Source organism: Pelobates fuscus, chromosome 3 (assembly GCF_036172605.1).
Source record: "Pelobates fuscus isolate aPelFus1 chromosome 3, aPelFus1.pri, whole genome shotgun sequence".
NCBI classification, from domain to species: domain Eukaryota; kingdom Metazoa; phylum Chordata; class Amphibia; order Anura; family Pelobatidae; genus Pelobates; species Pelobates fuscus.
Genome location: NC_086319.1, coordinates 248225868 through 248246228, shown reverse-complemented (window position 1 = coordinate 248246228; position 20361 = coordinate 248225868). Strand labels below are relative to the sequence as shown.

Below are 20361 nucleotides of genomic sequence, written 5' to 3'. Positions count from 1 at the left end.
CCCTTGGGCGGGCATCATTCATCCGCTTCGCCCTAAGCGCCCTGTGCGCTCTCTCTATGTGCCACTGGTGATCCGGCACATCGGGCAGCAGAGGCCGCAGGATCTTAGTCACGACCCCCATCAGTGAGCCTTCTCCCTCCTGTTCAGGAAGGCCCCGAAGCCTGATGTTGTTCCTCCGGGACCTGTTCCCCAGGTCGTCCAGGGCAGATTCTACCGTAGACACCCTAGCGGAAAGCCGGTTAATCTGGGCTGAGGCAGCATTATGGGCCGCGGTGGTGGTCTCCACTCGTTGCTCCAACGTTGCCGTCCTCACACCCAGGGCCTGAATCTCGGCCTTGACTTCACGGGTGGTTCTGGTTATCTCGGCTGCCAGATAACCCTGGACTTCCGCCAACTTAGCCAGGATCTGAGCAGCGTTGGCCTCAGAGACATCCGAAGCCGCCGCCGCGCCTGGGCTGGGAGGTGAGCGAGGCGCCCTCGGGCTCTCCCGTCCGCCATCTTGGGTGTCCGATCTCATGGCGCGGGAGGCCGCGAATAATTCCGGCACCGTTGCTCCTTGTTCTACCTGCTTTCTGGGCAGTTTTTTCAGGGTTCGTCTGTCCATGACGATACCCCAACAAAGTATCTCTGACAGGTATGTCTTTTAGGCTTTTCTTAGGCTTAAGTTAGCAATTGGCCTCGTGGTCCTAGCGGAGCTTCACTTGGACACGTCCATCTTGCTCCAGCTCCAGGCCACGCCCCCCAGGCTGACTTTTTAAGTCACTTTATTCCTCACTTATTTATAGCAGTTTGGTGTATTATATATTTTTAATATTAATATTTTTCAATAAAATTTTATTATTTTTTTGTTCACTCTGTATAATACACGGTAGTGGGTGTATATAGTACTATTGCTCCAGAAGGGGTACTAGTGTTGAGGGGATCGGTTTCCCACATTTTTGGGATCCTCGCTCCTCACTCTCTTTTGTTGACAACCTGAACTAAAAGCACAAGTGCCTCAGGAACTTGATACATAACTGAAAAAATATATATCCAACTTAATTACTTAATTACTATAAGTGAGACAAAGAGACCGGGTACTGTCAGGCTAGCTAGAAGCCAAGCGGCAAAGTATTAAGCTACTTTAACGTGACAGATGAGTCCCTACTAATTGCCAAGCGGCGTGAGAGGCCCTAACTATGCGTTGGCCCCAGGGCCGGACTGGGAGAAAAATTAGGCCCGGGCATTTTTTTAGCACAGTGGCCCACTAAGAAGGGGGCGGGGCAGAGAGGGTGTGTTTCGTCATCACCAATGACAAACACGCCCCCTCTCAAAGTGAGCGTTGGGTCAATCATCTTCCAGGGCAGAGCTCTGCTAAAGAGCTCTAGCACGAGAAAAAAAAAAAAAACATGTATTTGTTCTGCACAGTGCAAGCAAACTTAATAACATGCTTGCACTGTGTTTCCTTGCAACTTGTCTCTGGTGTCTCTATAAATCGATACCAGGAGATAAAAGGGCCAGGAAAGAGCATTGTGCATGTGTTTGGAGCCTGCTTGTGGGATTGTGTGTGTGTAGAGTGAGTTGATTGTGGTGTGGTATTGTGTAATAAGGTCGGTTTAAGTCGTGTTGTGTTTGTGGTGTAATGTAATGCATATGTGGCTAGGGGCTGTAGAGAATGTGTGTATAGGGGATGTATTAAGTGTGTGCCTACAGGCTATAGTGTGTGTGTGTGTGTGTGTATATAGGTGATGTAGTGGTTGTAGAGTGTGTGTTTAGGGGTGTAGCATGTGTTTGTTTACAAGGAATCTAGTGTGTGTATAAGGGATCCAGAGTGTGTATGTTAGGAATGTAGTGTGTGTGTATACAGGAATCTAGTGTGTGTTTGTAGGACCCAGAATGTGTAGGAGATCTAGTGAGTGTGTGTATATAACGGAATCAGAGTGTATATAGGGATCTAGTGTGTGTATATGATCCAGAGTTGGGTAAGGGATCTAGTGTGTGTCTGGAATGTAATGTGTTTAGGGGTGCAATATGTGTGTGAGGGGTTCAGTGTGTGAAAGGGGTGCTGTAGTGTGTGTGTATATATATATATATATATATATTATATAAATATGTTTGAAAGTATTGTGTGTGTGTTTGGTGCAGTGTGTTGGGGTTCTGTGTGTATGTGTGTGAGGTGCAGTGAGGGGTGTGGTGTGTACGTGAAGGGTGCAGTATGTGTTTGTGATGGATGCTGTGTTTGAGGGTGCTGTGTGTGATGATGCTGTGTATGTGTGCGAGGGTGCCGTGTATGTGTGTGAGGGTGCCGTGTATGTGTGTGGGGGTGCTGTGTGTGATGTGTTTAAGGGTGCTGTGTGTGAGGGTGTTGTGTTTAAAGGACCACTCTAGTGCCAGGAAAGCATACTCGTTTTCCTGGCACTAGAGTGCCCTGAGGGTGCCCCCACCCTCAGGGACCCCCTCCCGCCCGGCTCTGGAAAGGGTAAAAGGGGTTAAACTTACCTTTTTCCAGCGCTGGGCGGAGAGCTCTCCTCCTCCTCTCCGCCTCCGATCCTCCCCGTCGGCTGAATGCGCACGCGCGGCAAGAGCTGCGCGCGCATTCAGCCGGTCACATAGGAAAGCATTCATAATGCTTTCCTATGGACGCTTGCGTGCTCTCACTGTGATTTTCACAGTGAGAATCACGCAAGCGCCTCTAGTGGCTGTAAGTGAGACAGCCACTAGAGGATTAGGGGGGAAGGCTTAACTAATTGATAAACATAGCAGTTTCTCTGAAACTGCTATGTTTATAAAACAATTAGTTAACCCTAGCTGGACCTGGCACCCAGACCACTTCATTAAGCTGAAGTGGTCTGGGTGCCTAGAGTGGTCCTTTAAGGGTGCTGTGTGTGTGTGTGTGTTTTGTGTGTGAGGGTGCTGTGTGATTTGTGGGGGTGCTGTGTGTGGGTGCTGTGTGAGAGTGTGCTGTGTGAGAGTGTGCTGTGTGAGAGTGTGCTGTGTGAGAGGCGTGTGTGATTTGTGTGACGGTGCTGAGTGTGATGTGTGTAAGAGTGCTGTGTGTGAGAGTACTGAGTGCGATAGTGCTGCGAGTGATGTGTGTGAGGGTGCTGAGTGTGATGTGGATGAGAGTGCTGAGAGTGATGTGTGTGAGGGTGCTGAGTGTGATGGGAGTGAGAGTGCTGAGTGTGATGTGTGTGAGGGTGCTGAGTGTGATGTGTGCTGAGTGTGATGTGTGTGAGGGTGCTGAGTGTGATGTGTGTGAGGGTGCTGAGTGTGATGTGTGTGAGGGTGCTGAGTGTGATGTGTGTGAGGGTGCTGAGTGTGATGTGTGTGATGTGTGCTGAGTGTGATGTGTGCTGAGTGTGATGTGTGTGAGGGTGCTGAGAGTGATGTGTGTGAGGGTGCTGAGTGTGATGTGTGTGAGGGTGCTGAGTGTGATGTGTGTGAGGGTGCTGAGTGTGATGTGTGCTGAGTGTGATGTGTGTGGGGGTGCTGAGTGTGATGTGTGTGAGGGTGAATGTTAGAAGGGAAAAAAAATAATCTAAGAAGCATGCATTATATCCCCCCCCCTCTCCCTTCTTACCTTTAGCCTGGGAGGGGAGGGGGGGTCCGGCATGGTGGTGAGTGGGAGGGGGGGTCCAGCACGGTGGTGAGTGGGAGGGGGGACCGGCACGGTGACACCTTCCCTGGTGGTCCAGTGGGTGAGTGAACTCTAGCCTGTGGGCTAGAGTTCACTCTCGCGAGATCCGGTCGCCATGGCAACGACCGGATCTCGCAAGAGGAACCCGGCGGAGCTGCAAGATAGAGCTCCGCCGGGTCCTCTCCCTCCCTCCCTCCCTCCCCAGCCGCATGTGCCTCAGGTCTATTTAAATGGGCCGGTGAGGGAGATCTTTGATCTCCCCACCGGCCCATCGTGGCAAACAGCGGGGCCGGCGCTCGGGTAGTGCCGGCCCTGCATAGACCGGCAGGGGAGATCCTGGGACCTCCCCTGCCGGCCTCGGCCCCTGCCCACCGCGGCCCACCGGGCATTTGCCCGGTGTGCCCGATGGCCAGTCCGGGCCTGGTTGGCCCGATGGGAGTTTGAGGCCACCGAAACGTTGTGGCAGGGTGCTGGTCTCTCAGTGGTAACTAAAGCATAAGATAAAATGGGAGTGACAAAGTTTGAGTCAGGACGAGATTCTATGCACAAATATAGGAACGAGAGGGTGGGAGTAGATACATGCTGCAACCCATAGATAAGATGTGACGAGTATCTGTGCGTATAGATTTATGTGAGTGGGCCATATCGTGGGCCCGAACAATAAAAGGAAACCTACGAGAACCTATAGATGAGCAGTGAAAATATGACAGAGGCAAATGACGGAATTGTAGTGCTTGTAAAGCAACCGTCATGTATGACCAAGGCACCTAAAGGAATGCGAGATGTTAATGCCCACTATAAAATAAAACTTTCAATGAGTACAACCTTAAATCAAATTACCGGGGGGGCGGAGCCTGACTGCCGATGAAGATGGCCGCGATCTGAGAGAGCTCCGTGGCGGCAAACGCAACTTAAGCACAAAAAACGGGCATTAACACAGGCAATCCACCCGTGAACCGAGCACTGCATACCCGACCCACACCGGAGCAAGCTGAAATGGGAGGCGGACGAAAATCCAAGTCCGGAACGGCCGTGGCACCAATCTTCAGAACCAGGTCAGACAGAGAGGCGCCATGCGCACACAGCATGCAGGCCTCGGACTCAGACTCTGACACCAGCATTACTAGCCATAGGAAGGAGACATCACCCCTTACCAGGCAAGACCTCAAGGAACTACTCACAGATATGAAATCCCTAGTGGCAGATGAACTTACTAAGCATCTGGCCCCAATCAATGAAGGCCTGACCGCCCTAACTAAGCGCACACACACGCTAGAATCCAAAATGGCTGACGTTACCGCCATAACCTCCAACCATGAAGACAAATTTAAAGACATGCAAGAGCAAATAGCCTACCTGGAAGACTTGCAAGAAGACCTTAATAACCGGTCAAGGCGAAACAACATTCGCATAAGGGGCCTGCCTGAATCCGCTGCACCAGAAACCCTTAACGCCATGCTCCTTGAGGCCTTCAGCAGCTTGCTGCCAGACGCCTCGCCATCCGACCTCCTCCTAGACAGGGCACACAGAGCCCTTCGCCCACCCACAGCAGGCTCATCGCAACCCCGAGATATTATAGTTCGCTGCCACTACTTCCACATTAAGGAGGCGATCATGCGGGCCACCAGAGAGACCCCACTGCAGATTGAAGGCCACACGGTGCAACTATACCAAGACCTAGCACCCACGACCCTCCGCAAACGCAGAGAACTTAAACCGCTGACCCAAGCCCTCCAGGCTCGGAGAATTCGCTACTCATGGGGCCATCCCTTCAAACTTATGGTGCGGCGAGACAACCACACATACACGCTATACAGACCATCGGAAGCCCAAGAATTCGCTACGCAATTAGGCCTCCAAGACCTAATCCTAGACCCAAACGCTGCCCCGCAACGACAACCAGCGGCTCAACACGGACCATGGGACCAACAGCCACAAAGGGAACGCGACAGAAGACAACGCCCTAGACAGCCTCCAGCCTAAACCGAAGCCCACTGTCACAGCCGCGTCTTGGCTCCATTCATGGCACCTTCACTTCAAGCCCACCCTACTAACCGACCCCGGACACACAGAACTAATGCCATCAGCACTGCCAAGCCGAAACTAACGACCTAACCGCAAACCCCAGAACCTGCCAAAATGCACTCAACACCTATACCTGCCCTCTGGCCCTCAGGACTCACTCACTCAGCATCACCAGGGCCTTATCCCAGCAGACGCGACCACCCACCACAGCTACCCTTGCTGCCGGCCTTGAGGCATACCGGCCTGCCGACCTCAACCTGAGGCCACAACAGGCTCCAGCGACCCACCCCAAGATCCACAAGATGCTGTCCATCATCCACAACCGCAGATGAAGGCGACCTCACCCAGCGATGAAGCACTCCAACTCACACCCCAAGACCCGGCTGATAGAGATCGAACTGTGAAAACTCTAAGTACATTGGGACTACAGTAAGATCACAGCGGGGACAACCTTTTTTTGCCTTATTCCTACTGTTTGGGGTGGGGGGAAATGGACAGGGTGGAGGGACCCGGGGCCCTGGTGGTCCCCCCTCCCCCCCCCTCTTCTGAGGTGGGGGGACAGGGGGCCGCGACGGCCTCGGGCAGGGATGACATGATATGATATATGCACCATGTGGCTCACACACAACCTCACTTGAAGCACTGGGGGGACTGGGGGAGGCGGGCTTGATGGAACACAGTGGGACTCTGGCGGCCTTCCCCCCCCCTCCTCCCAACGGGGGTGGGGGGTGGCGGGCTGCGGAGGCCCAGTAACAGATAAGGTAACGGCTCCCTTAAGTCACAGAGCACGCAACCTGGCTGAAGGACGGGAGTGCGTAGACAGTAAATTACAGATGGTCTGGGCCCTGGCGGCCGTCCCCCCCCCCCCCTCCCACGGGACGGGGGGGGCGGCGGGCCGCGACGGCCTAGAGCCACTCAGAAAAGACATTCCCCGTCAACTACAATGACCCCAGACACTCACGGGAGGCACTATAGCCCCTCACGTCCCCAGAGAGACTGGGACCGGGGCAACACGACCCTCCGGCCTGGCCGGACCACCCACACCTAAAGAATGATCAGCCAGGTCAGTGCCACCCTGCCCCGGACAATCTCAGACAAAATATTGACTACTGACTGATCAGTAGCTTAAGACAGGATGAAAAAGCCTGACAAACCATAGGGAGGTCAAAGGCAGGGACCCCTGCAGGGAGGTATTTCCCAGCCACACACAACTACAGTGGTTTAATACTTTGACATTCCACCCACTTAAGGAATGAAAGCAGTTTCAATCTTGGCTGATCAAGTATAGATACATGATGACAACCCAAACTATTCTTATCTTACACGCATGCCATACAGCTCCTTGTGATATATGTAATAACTTGTGATAACTGTTAAAAATGCTTATTTCACAGGGCACTTATTGTATCCCACAACTTGTTCCCACAACTTGTTCCTGTGTGTCCCCCTCCCCCCCCCCCCCCCCCGGACAAAACAGAAAAGTAACAGAAGGGTAAAGCCAAACACAAAAGACGCGACAACCTCTAAACTCCATTGTATATAGTTAAGAAGCCTACCTTCCAGGTTTCATTCTCCCCGGTTCCTTACTAAAACAAGACTGCCCATACGAACCTATTTGCCGTTTGCCGCCCACTCTCAGACGAACGACCATTACTCCCCCCACATAACCTGTTCCGTACCGCCGGTCTCCGATTACACTGACCAGTGAGACCCCCGGTACCACAGTTCACCTTTGCTGGCAACTGACGTAAGACCAGCACGTTTACCCCCCTCCCCATACACCTTACCCGTCTTCTGAATCCTCCTGCTGCCCTTCCGGGACCACCCGGGCCCAAACCTCCTCCCTTCCTCCCCACTGACCAGTCCAACACCCCCCTCATACGCTACGACACCTGACCAGACCATTCCTGACCATGCCACTCAACTTACATTGTGTCTCCATTAACGCTAAGGGCCTTAACAACCCCAAAAAACGCCATGCCCTATTACGATGGGCACACAACCAAAAAGCAGACATTCTCCTGCTCCAAGAGACACACTTCACCCCCCACAAACACTTCCCACTCAGGAACAAACACTACAACCGCAGCTTTCTCGCCAACTCCCCAGAAGCTAAAACCAAAGGGGTGGCTATCATACTTAAAGCATCCTGCCCCCTGAACGACATCCAAACCTTCCCAGATAAACAAGGTAGATACCTCACGCTCACAGGCAAAATAGGCTCCTCAACCTACTCCATCACCTCCCTATACGCCCCTACAACCCCAGACGCAACCTTCTGGCAAACATTCTCAGCACATCTCACTACGATCAAAGCCACATTCACCATTGTAGGTGGCGACTGCAACGCCACACACCACCCGTCCATTGACCGCACCACCAAAACTCAGAACGACCCAAGACCGTCACACAACGACGCTCCCTTCTCCCACTTCCTACACACACACAACCTCCTGGACATCTGGAGAGCCCAACACCCCTCAACTTTGGACTATACATTCTACTCCCACCCTCACAACACTTACTCCCGCATCGATTACTTCCTCATCTCCCCAAACATAACATCGAGAATCACACACACTTCCATTGGTCACATAACCTGGTCGGACCACGCCGACATCTCCCTTACCCTCTCAATCCCCAACATGACACGCCCCTGGACTTGGAAACTTAACTCACAACTCCTACAAGACAAGCTCATAACCTCGTCCCTAGCAGATGACATTAAGGAATATTTTACCCTGAATGACCCCTCCGTGTCCTCCCCAATCACCCTATGGGCGGCCCACAAGCCAGTAATCAGAGGCAAACTCATAGCAATAGCCACGGCGCGTAAAAAGCAGCACAACAGACAACTAATGGATGCCATCTCAGAAATAGGCCGCCTAGAAACTCTCCACAAACGCCACCCGACCCCCTCACACCTTGACCAACTCACGACAGCGAGAGCCCTACTCAAACGCCTCTCCCTCTCAACCACGGCCAAAGCACTCACATGGACCAAACAAAGGTATTATGAAAAGGGCAACAAGGCAGACTCGATGTTAGCTAAACGCCTCAAAAACTTAGACACAAAACGAATCTCTAAGATCCGCACATCAGAAGGTACAATGAGCACTGACCCACACACAATCGGAAAAACCTTCCAGCAATACTTCACGTCCCTTTACAACCACACGCCGGACCCCCAAACCGACCTCGCTAGATCCTTAACGGACGACTTCCTTAAGAAACTCTCCCTCCCCTCCCTCACTGACACAGCCAGAACACTTATCTCAGCAGACATATCCCCAGAAGAACTACAAGCAGCTATAAAATCCCTGAAACCCAATAAAAGCCCCGGACCTGACGGCTTCACAGCTATCTATTATAAAACATTCGGAGACATACTCACCCCACGACTATGCAAAGTCTTCAATGCAATGCTCAAAGGCAACCCTCTACCCCCCGACATGACGCAAGCCAACATTACCCTCCTACCTAAACCCGGGAAATCCCATGAAGACCCAGGCCACTTCCGCCCCATTTCACTCTTAAACATAGACCTAAAACTCCTGACCAAAGTCATGACAACGAGAATTAATCCCCTCCTGCCCAAACTCATCAACCCAGACCAAGTAGGCTTCATCCCCCACAGACAGGCACAAGACAACACCAGAAGGGTCATAGACCTAATCTGGTACGCCAACCATAAACGCCTCCCGACCGCCATACTCTCCCTAGATGCCGAGAAGGCCTTTGACCGCCTCCTATGGCCCTATCTATTCGAAGTCCTTCGCAAATTCAAATTCCCACAAGAACTCACCCACTTTCTCCAAGCCATGTACCACACCCCGACTGCGCAGCTACTAATCCCCAATATCACCCCCCCCTCTTTCCCTATACTGAACGGTACCCGACAAGGCTGCCCCTTGTCCCCCCTACTATTCGCTATATCCCTCGAACCACTGCTGGAGACCATACGTAACAACCCACACATCAAAGGACTCAAAATTAGGGACGACACATTCACCATCGCAGCATACGCAGATGACATCCTCCTCACCCTGACTGACCCCATCCTAACCCTGACCACCCTCATAACAACCCTACAAGACTACTCAAAGATATCGGGATACCAACTCAATGCCACCAAATCAGACCTCATGCCGCTCAACCTGACAGAACCCACTATCCACTCCCTAAAACAAGACCTCCCCTTTCGGATTTGCCCAACGGCAATCACTTACCTGGGAGTCCAAATCACTAGTGACACCACCGCCTTATACAAAACCAACTATCCCCCACTCTTCCAGAAAGCAACCCAAAACCTGGAGCGCTGGAAGCAGATGAACATATCTTGGCTAGGAAGGATAGCTTCCGTTAAAATGAACCTCCTACCCAAATTCCTCTACGCCTTCCAAGCACTACCCATCCCCTGCAATAAAACGGACCTCAAAAGACTACAAACTGCTATAGACCGATTCATTTGGAACGGGAAAAAACCCCGCATCCGCAGAGCCACATTATATGTTCCCAAACTCTCCGGAGGTCTAGGCCTCCCCAACCTTACCCACTACCTACATGCAGCCCACCTGACACAAATCCAACATTGGCATCTCCCCCCCGCACACAAACGATGGGTAGACCTGGAACACCTCATCTTTGGCCGAGACCACCCCTCCCAATACATGTGGCTCCAAAGGCAATACAGGCCACTGCCACCCCCCACTTCCCCAGCAATCACCCACTCCCTAGACCTCTGGGACCGACTCGGCGACAAATTTGACCTGTCCACAGGCCTCTCACCCCTCACCCCAATCCTCCGCAACAAAATGTTCCAACCTGGCCTCACACCTCAACACTACGCCCATTTTGAAGACCGCGACATAGTTAGGTTGGGACACCTCTATCCCAATGGCAAGCTCCTGCAATACACAGAACTCCCCAACCCCGAAACCCTAACCACATTTGATCACTTCCGCTACCTCCAACTCCGCAGCTTCGCAGCGACCGACACGGTTCGCATAGCAGCCACCTCGTCCCTGACCAGGTTTGAAAGAGACACCCTACAGTCACCATCCAGGAAGAGCCAAATCTCATCTATCTACATAAACCTAACCACACACCACACGCAGATAGCCCTCCCATATATCACGGCGTGGGAAAAAGATCTCGGACCCCCCGAGGACTCCACGGACTGGGCTGACATCTGGGCATCCATTAAATCTATCTCAATCTGCGTCACCCATCAAGAACAGGCATACAAAATGCTCTTCAGATGGTACCTCACCCCCTGCCGCCTGAAGGCCATGAAACAAAACCCCACCAACCTCTGCTGGAAAATGTGCGGGGAAACAGGCACATTCCTCCACTGCTGGTGGACATGCCCTAAACTTACACCCCTATGGAAAACTATGACGACCCTCCTATCTGGACTACTCAACAAACCAGTACCCCTTGACCCGTGGGCCCTTTTGCTCTCTAAGCCCCTGGACAGCTTCACCCGTAGTGAAAATAAGCTCATAGCAAGAATAGCCCTAGCCACACGCCGAGCAATCGCCGAAAACTGGTCCACAACACGTATACCCACTCACTCTCAAATACATACGAAAATCACAGACAGCATAGACATGGACAGACTAACAGCACAGATACATGACACCCCTAAATCATTCCACAAAGTCTGGGACCCATGGCTCGACGGAAACAATGCCCTCCCATGGTGACATAAGAGACCTGACGACCTACACCACCGACGCTAACCACGACTAGGGTGAAGCGCACAGCTTCAACCCACCCTTAACCCAACCCCACCACCCTGGACTCGGAGGGAATACCCGGAAGGGCAGCAGCACTCTACTCGCTCCTCCACAGTTCCTCTCCCTCCCCCTTAACTACCCCCCTACTTAACACTACCCTCCCTGTACCACCCACCCTAACCTCCTGGCCCTACGGACACAACCACAACCTCTGACCGACTCGAAGGCCACGCTCCCCCAGACAGTTATCCCCATCCCCCCAACAATGGGAGGACCACCACTGAAAGCTTCTGGCTAATGACCCTACGACCTCAACTATCTCTAATAACCGGAATATCCCGGAACAGGTACCTCGAAGGACGCCTCATAACCACCCCTAGAACCCTGTAACTCCACCTGACCGCAGGTAACACGACCCGAACGGTCGCACACGTAGCCTTCCTGACTCAAGGTCCTCAAAAGAAAAGGTTATGAGAGATACCAAACCACAATGCCAGAAACATGTCCTACTGAAATATTTTGTATCCTATTGTAACCCCCTAACTAACCAACCTCTTTTTTCTGTAAAAACGTTCATTAACTTTTGTTCATGAAAACTGAAAACTGAAAAATAAAGAATCTTTAAAAAAAAAAAAATCAAATTACCAACCAAATAAGGCCAAGTATTGACAAAGGTGTCACAAAATCTTACGCTTAATTTTTCTGCAACGAAACCTGTGGGAACATCATGACAAATGTCAGCTAAAAGATAATTAAACAGCCAAATTCAGTATATTTTAAATAGCCACAAATAATATCCATTTAAAGGGACACTATAGTCACCTGAACAACTTCAGCTTAATGAGGTTGTTAAGGTGAGTGCTACAGCTCCCTGCAGCCTTTTTCTTGTAAGCACTGTATTTTCAGAGAAAATGCAGTGTTTACATTGGAAGCTTGGAACACCTCTTGTTGCAGTCAATCAGACGGCCACCAGAGGGACTTCCGAGTTCAGAGGCCCTAAAAAGGCATGCGTGAATACTTCAGACGGGCTATCAGCACACAAAGCACTGTGCACGAGCTTTGTGTGCTGAGGATGTCAGCACTGCATGGGAGTGGCTTCAGCTGACAGGCTGAAGAGGCTGAAGACCGGGGAGACTTCAAACAGTAAGTACATTTATTTAGTGAGTGTGGGTGGGTGAGTGGGTGAGGATGGATGGATGATGGGAGTGGATTGATTTGGATGATGGGAGTGGATGATTTGGGGATGGATATGGATGATGGGAGTGGATGGATTTGGATGATGGGAGTGGATGGATGATATGGATGATGGGAGTGGATGATTTGGGGATGGATAATATGGATGATGGGAGTGGATGATTTGGGGATGGATAATATGGATGATGGGAGTGGATGATTTGGGGATGGATAATATGGATGATGGGAGTGGATGGATTTGGATGATGGGAGATGATGGATAGATAGAAATAGATAGTTAGATAGCAATAGATAGATAGATAGAAATAGATAGATAGAAATAGATAGATAGAAACAGACAGATAGCAATAGATAGATAGCAATAGATAGATAGCAATAGATAGATAGAAATAGATAGATAGAAATAGATAGTTAGATAGAAATAGATAGTTAGATAGAAATAGATAGTTAGATAGAAATAGATAGATAGATAGATAGATAGAAATAGATAGATAGATAGATAGATATAGATAGAAATAGATAGATAGATATAGATAGATAGATAGAAATAGATAGATAGATATAGATATAGATAGAAATAGATAGAAATAGATAGATAGATAGATAGATAGAAATAGATAGATAGAAATAGATAGATAAATAGAGATAGATAGAGATAGATATATATATAGATAGATATAGATAGATAGATAGATAGAGATAGATATATATATATATATAGATAGATATAGATACATAGATAGAGATAGATAGAGATAGATATATATAGATATATATATAGATAGATATATATAGATAGATAGAGATAGATATAGATAGATAGATAGAGATAGCTATAGATATAGATAGATAGAGATAGATAGAGATATATATAGATATATATATAGATATTGATAGATAGAGGCTTGACTTTCGGTTAGAACCACTAGCTGTGCCGAGACTGGACTGCGAGGAAGCCGGAAGGAGGCCATGTGTTTACAAACTGTTTGGTAAGCGGTCAGGTAAGCGAAGAACAGGAGCCAGGAACCAGGACCACGAGGGAAAGCAGGTAAGAAAACAAAATGGCGGTTTGACAGGAAGTAATCCTCTCAAACTCGCCAGACCATCAACGGTAAGGTGGGAGAGGATTGGCAGCCTTTAAAAGGGGACTCAAGCCTCTCCCACAACTACAGGCCAAGGCCTTAAATAAATATATATATATATAATGCATAAACACATAGACATATATAGATACATTTCTTACTATTATACGGGTGGGCCAATAAACCAGATGCATTATTCTTAAGAAGCAGACTGGATCCACAAATTAAACACAGCATCCCCGAGAGGATTGAATGAGACTTTATCCTTGCACTCTTTCCTACCATAGTACAGTTCCTTACAGCTTGCATTTGTTTTTAATCTTTAAGAACTAGCCTCTAGAATTGTAGACTTCACAATGCGTATATTGTTCTATTGTAGGGCTAATAAGAATAATGCATCTGGGTTTATTGGCCCACCCGTATAATAGTAAGACATTTATGTATGTATAATATACAAAAAAACAAGTAAAAAGTAGGCGCTCGTAAAATATTAGTCTCCAATCAATATAATCTACCTTAGAATGAAGCTGCACCAAAAAATAAGTGTAAAAACTCCTCAAAACACTCTCGTGAATACAGAACAATGATAAGGTGCGCTGTGTCTTTAAGACCCAAGTGATTCAAAAGTGCAACTTGTGCAATATATTATAATAAAGTGCAAAGTGTTTAAAGTGCACTTAAATACGTAAATAAATATTATACATACATATGTCCTCTCGATTTATACATAAAGGAAAAGGAGAGACATAAAAAACATAATAGTGTAAAATCGTTTTTTAGAAAATATATATAAATATTAAATGCCAGAAGGGTGCACTCACAAACATAGAGCAGAAAGAGCCTGCTCTAGCTTTAATCGCTTCTTGAGATATACGACTGCATGAACGGAGATACTTCAAAAGAATTTATTTGCCCAGCACAGCATAGAATAGTCACCTTCCTTCACATCCAATTTTCAAATACACACAGAGTCCGGTAAAAGTGCAGCTTCAGGGTGTCGACTGTCCCTTTGTGTTGATCGCCGCTGTGGTTACCGTCTGTGTACGAAAAAAACTTCCGGGAGGAGGGACTTCCTTGTATGCGTGACGTAAGGTGCGTAGCTTTTGCGTAGCTTTTTGGTGATCACGCATACAAGGAAGTCCCTCCTCCCGGAAGTTTTTTTCGTACACAGACGGTAACCACAGCGGCGATCAACACAAAGGGACAGTCGACACCCTGAAGCTGCACTTTTACCGGACTCTGTGTGTATTTGAAAATTGGATGTGAAGGAAGGTGACTATTCTATGCTGTGCTGGGCAAATAAATTCTTTTGAAGTATCTCCGTTCATGCAGTCGTATATCTCAAGAAGCGATTAAAGCTAGAGCAGGCTCTTTCTGCTCTATGTTTGTGAGTGCACCCTTCTGGCATTTAATATTTATATATATTTTCTAAAAAACGATTTTACACTATTATGTTTTTTATGTCTCTCCTTTTCCTTTATGTATAAATCGAGAGGACATATGTATGTATAATATTTATTTACGTATTTAAGTGCACTTTAAACACTTTGCACTTTATTATAATATATTGCACAAGTTGCACTTTTGAATCACTTGGGTCTTAAAGACACAGCGCACCTTATCATTGTTCTGTATTTATGTATGTATGTCTATGTGTTTATGGATTTGCACATGTGCATTTTGACTAGCATTTAAATACGGGAGATAATGCAATTTATATAAATGATGCCAGTTATCTGTATATTTACATGTATTGTCTATATAAGATGCTTTTCAATAAATTTTTGTAATATCATTGTCACTTGTTTAGCATGATAGGTGCATCACCTATGTGCTAGCTTAATTCTATAGAAGCACTACACTTTAACTTCCAACGTAAGAAGTTAAACCATTTCATAATGGCATGACTACTTAGTTGTGTCTATCAATTTCTGCTCTCTGCCTCTACAGGCGTACACCAAGCAGGAGATTTCTTCAGTTCTCAGGACCGGAAAGGAAGGAGCAAGGAGCAGCACCCAGCAGATAGGTAATAGGTCAAAATGTTAGAACTAGGGGGCATCAGGGCACTCGTTGCCCATAACCACTACTGTGCTAATGGTTAAAAGGAAGTATATTAAAAAGGTTCTCTATATGATATACATCTTTTCTCCCAACTCACCTCTCTTTATTGTATTCATTTTTAGTTTAGTTTTATTCATTTTGAGTTCTCATTCATACAACCTTAGCTGCAGGTTTGACCATGCTATGCAGTGAGTTCGACTGGAGATGATTGAACAGCTTGATAAAAAGTATAATTACTGCAGAGTTGAGATACAGAACTGTATTATTTTAAGTGAATATCATCTATCATATCCTGTCCCCTGAAGGAGCTTTAGGTGAAAAGGACTGCACAAGGCAGCTGGTCTTTGTGACAATGCTGCAATGCACCTCATAAGATATTCCATTTAAATCTATGATCATCTGACCTCTCTGAGGAGTGATTAAGGATTTAAGGATTTCTCATGCCACAAGCTCTTTCGACCTTTAATTTCTGCAGAGGAGTAAATAAATTCAGCCTGAACTCTGCGCACAGAAAACTGAATGTCAGGAGCTTTATTTTCCGGTATGCGAACCCTGCCTACAAAGATTGTAAATCAGTTACAGGGTCACTGTCACCAGAGAAAAAAAAAACTAACAAAACTGCATATATTGATAAATAATAATGAAAGAAAGTTATTTAGAAGCATTCATCTCATCTCTGATTTATGACGCAGATATTTTCATTCAGATCAAATACTTTATAAACTCTTAAAGGAACCCTGCAGCAATCAGATACCATATTCTGATTTACATATCAAAGATACATTTTTTGATCTGAAGTGTGGAGGTGCTTGGGTTTCCTAGCATGCAGATTTTACAGGACAGCAATGTAAAGCTAAACCTTTGTCTAGAACAGGAGTAGTCAACCTGGTTCCTACTACCCACTAGTGGGCAGTTTGGGATTTCAGGTCGGCAGTCGTGGGTTCTGCAGAAAATGCCCAGTGGTCCTTGATGGCCGTAGACCATGGCCGGCAGGAGAGATCCTTTCATCTCCCCTGCTGGCCCATACAGAGCCAGCCTTGCTGTAAGCCCTCTTGGGACGGTGAGGAGATCAAAGATCTTCTTACCGGCTCACTGGCACTTAGTTCCAGCAGAAGGAGGGACGGGTCTGTGTTCCTCCCAAGAGCAATGGCAATGCTCCGAATCCGATACACTGTTGTGCTCACTGGAGGAGAGTCCAGAGGAGCTGCAGGCTAAAGTGAACATGTCACCACTGGACCACCAGGGCTTGCAGCATTATGTCCCCCCTCCCTTGTAAAAAGTAAGAATAAGGGAGGGGTAGACATTAAGATAGATTTTCACATCTCAACCACCTACACACAGCATAGACCCTATCCACCCATCACACACAAACACACACACCGCTCCCCTCACACACAAACAGCACCTTTCACACATCACCCTTTACACATACACAGCAACCCTCACCCACCCACTGCGGCTCCCCCCCCCACAAACACATTACACCTTTCACACACAAACAGCACCTGACAGACACACAGAGAAAACAAAACGCTATAAAATTAGTTACTGAGGCACTGGTTGGCGGTAAGGACATTTTTTCCATCAACAAAGATAAAAAAGTGGGCAGTAGGTATTAAAAGGTTGACTACCCTTCGTCTAGAACATAATTCAGGGAGGCATATCTGGATCCACTGCATTTTCATTGAAGGTATTAGGTCTGACGACTGCAGAATCCATTATGGGATTGTGTACCATGCAGACATTGCATACAGAGTAGAGCTGGCAGAAAACACAACATAGTAACCATACTAACACACGCACATATCTTGTCATACTCTCATGCATTTAGGCAATCAACGACATACACAGACATACAATTATAAGCTGACACATATACATGCATACAGACACAGAAACTCAAACACACACAAAACTTGCCAGTCAATCACCTATATACACAGACATACACACATACATGTATACAAACATATAGAAACACATATGCATACAACTGGGAATACTGTCTCTGCTACCACACTATGCAGAGAAAGCCTGTTTCTCCATTCTCACCAAAATCCAGCCACTGATCTCCTATCTGCTTTCCTGCCTGACACCAAACAAGCAGTGGTGGGAGGGGAGTAGTACATCTTTGGTATGCCTGACTGTGGGGCTGTCCACCACCGTTAATAGAAGTACTTACTTTGAGCATTTGGTAGGTTGGCAATAGCAGATTTCAGTCTTCCTGACAGCCATTCCAGGCTCTCGTGGAGGTTTGCTAAGGCTTTCAGATCACTTACATCTCCTAAGATCTCATTTTGTTGAATTAGTTTATCTCCAAGGTTCCCAATCAGCACTTCAGACTCTTTGCCAAAAGCAGCCCTGCAATGGAAAATATACTTAGATCACTGTAAAGTATTGTATCACCTGCCTGCTAAAATGAATATCCACGTTGATTTACATTTATGTTCTGTGCAGCAATAAAAATATAACATTGCCCATGATTTATAGGATAAGGTCTTAAAGCTACACAACATTTCAATTTGCATATAATGCAGAGGGCATTTGATTATGTGATCTGGTTTAATTGGAAAACACTGCTATGTCAAACCTATACACCTCATGAAACTATTTGACAAGAAAATTAACACTCAGACTGACTTGAACATACAAAAACGAAAAGGCACTTACAGTGAGGACTTCCTGAGTGCAACAAGCCCAAGATATACCTCCTTACACACACCACAGTGATGTTTTCCCCTGATCTGGGCCCCCCGATGTTCTCTGATGCTCCCTGGTGGTCCGGGGATGCGATTATGGCATCTCCAGAGCCGATCCGTCACCATTCATTGGTAGTATCATGATGCTTGGAGTACCCCTTTAAATCTGAATGGCAAAACTAAGGCTTAAATAGAATTTGTAAAAATTCTTCAATACATCCATAGTGATAACTTTGCTGTTTTTGACTCTGTTTTGCAATTCAGATTTAATTTCCTGAAATTCAGATTTTAGTGAAAAGCCCTGACAGACTGTAAAAGGATATTAACTAGAGCACCCTATAAAAATAGCACTTTAAAAAGGGTTCAGTTCAAAACATGAAACATCATCTGAGTTACTCAGTACTGAAATCATAACTAGTGCAGAGTTTTATTGTGATTTTAGACTACCTTGTGTATGTGCATACATTGCTAAATGCTGGCTTTACCATTGGTGGCACTTCTTAGCATCTTGCATGATGCAGGGTCAATAGAAGATTCTAAAACTTTTAAACCATGCACCATAAGCCACACTTCAATAGCTCCCTTGTATATAAATCATGAGTTTATATTTCTCTACAGTCCATGCATTATAGACTATACCGTCCAGTTCAACTACAACCTGCTTTGCTCTGCTGGTTACCTGGCAAGGCCTATTACCTTTGAGGAGTTAGCAATAGCTGGAATAGCTGGAATCACACAGGTTGCTTTGTCTTAATCAAACAGATAGCACCATTTATTATTCAGTCTATGCATGATGAGGTTTAAAATTAAAATACTGACTTGTTCTTGATGAACAAAAAAACTGACATGTAACGGACAAAAATGGAAACTTGTTTAAAATAGTATTGCTTTATACTGTCACTGTATACTTTCTAATGGTAATCTCGAAATATTCAATAACCAGATAAGAAACAGGGAAATTCAAAATGGATTAGGGGAACAGTTATAAAAAAATCATTTACTATCTCCCCATTGAATAGAAAAAAATAACTTTAGCATAAATAAGTTCATATTACTGGAAACCTTTCCCATCTCGTGAAAACAAATAGAATTGAACACGTATAAGACCAAACGAATTGCAATATTTGAAAACAGCCAAGAAAACCTACTGTATTCCCTTTAAAGCTAACATCAACCATTTGTTTTCATCAGATCACTAAACCGTACAAAAGAAAGGTAATAATACTTCAGTATGCATAAAAATGTCTGCATTGTAAGATTTAACATCGCAAATTGCAACTTCAGATGTTGGCAAATATGCAAATAAAATGTCTGCTAATTCACAGCTGGGTGCTTCAGTCACTAGCAAAACAGAACATTATCAAACGGAGGATGTCTTGAGTTGAAACATGTGCAATGAATTTATCTCACCTAAAACTTAAAGAATTGAGTTGGCTTAAAGAACCAGCTGGGAATGCCTACACCAATACACAACATCACTTGAAAAAGGAAAAAAAGAACACTTGTCACTAAAGTTTCCTGCATATATTGCTTGTCTTTTCTCTTTCAAGGCCATAATGGCTTGAATAAATCAGTGCTCATAAATCAGATTGGTAAGGATGTCTGGTGAGCCATTAAAAGTGAATGCCAAAGTAGCTGTCCATTTCGTAAATGCTGTTTCTTTAAAGGTTCTCCAATCACGCAGCAATTATATCTGTTATGATGTACTCACTTCTGAAACAGCTTCTTATTAACAAAGAATGGACTTTATGTTTCTAAAAGTGTACATTGAAGTCGAGAGAAAGCATTGTAATCCAAATACTAACTGGCAAAAGTGGCTTTTTAAAGAGTTTTGGTTGTGATGGTACACTACCTGATCAGAGAAGTACTGATTCCACTTCCAGTTAGTAGCACAACTCCACTAGACATATAAGAAAAATGAGAACATAGCACAAGCAGATATA

At 46.4% G+C, this 20361-nt stretch overlaps 1 protein-coding gene across 1 annotated transcript in view; it reads right to left on the bottom strand.

Annotated features, from left to right (window-relative positions):
• EXOC4 (exocyst complex component 4) overlaps nt 1-20361 on the bottom strand; it is a 448906-nt gene that overhangs the window by 88223 nt on the left and 340322 nt on the right. Inside the window, exon 14 of the mRNA XM_063448300.1 lies at nt 17902-18080. Within this exon, the coding sequence (XP_063304370.1) occupies nt 17902-18080 (179 nt within the window). The remainder of the gene's footprint in view (nt 1-17901; nt 18081-20361) is intronic.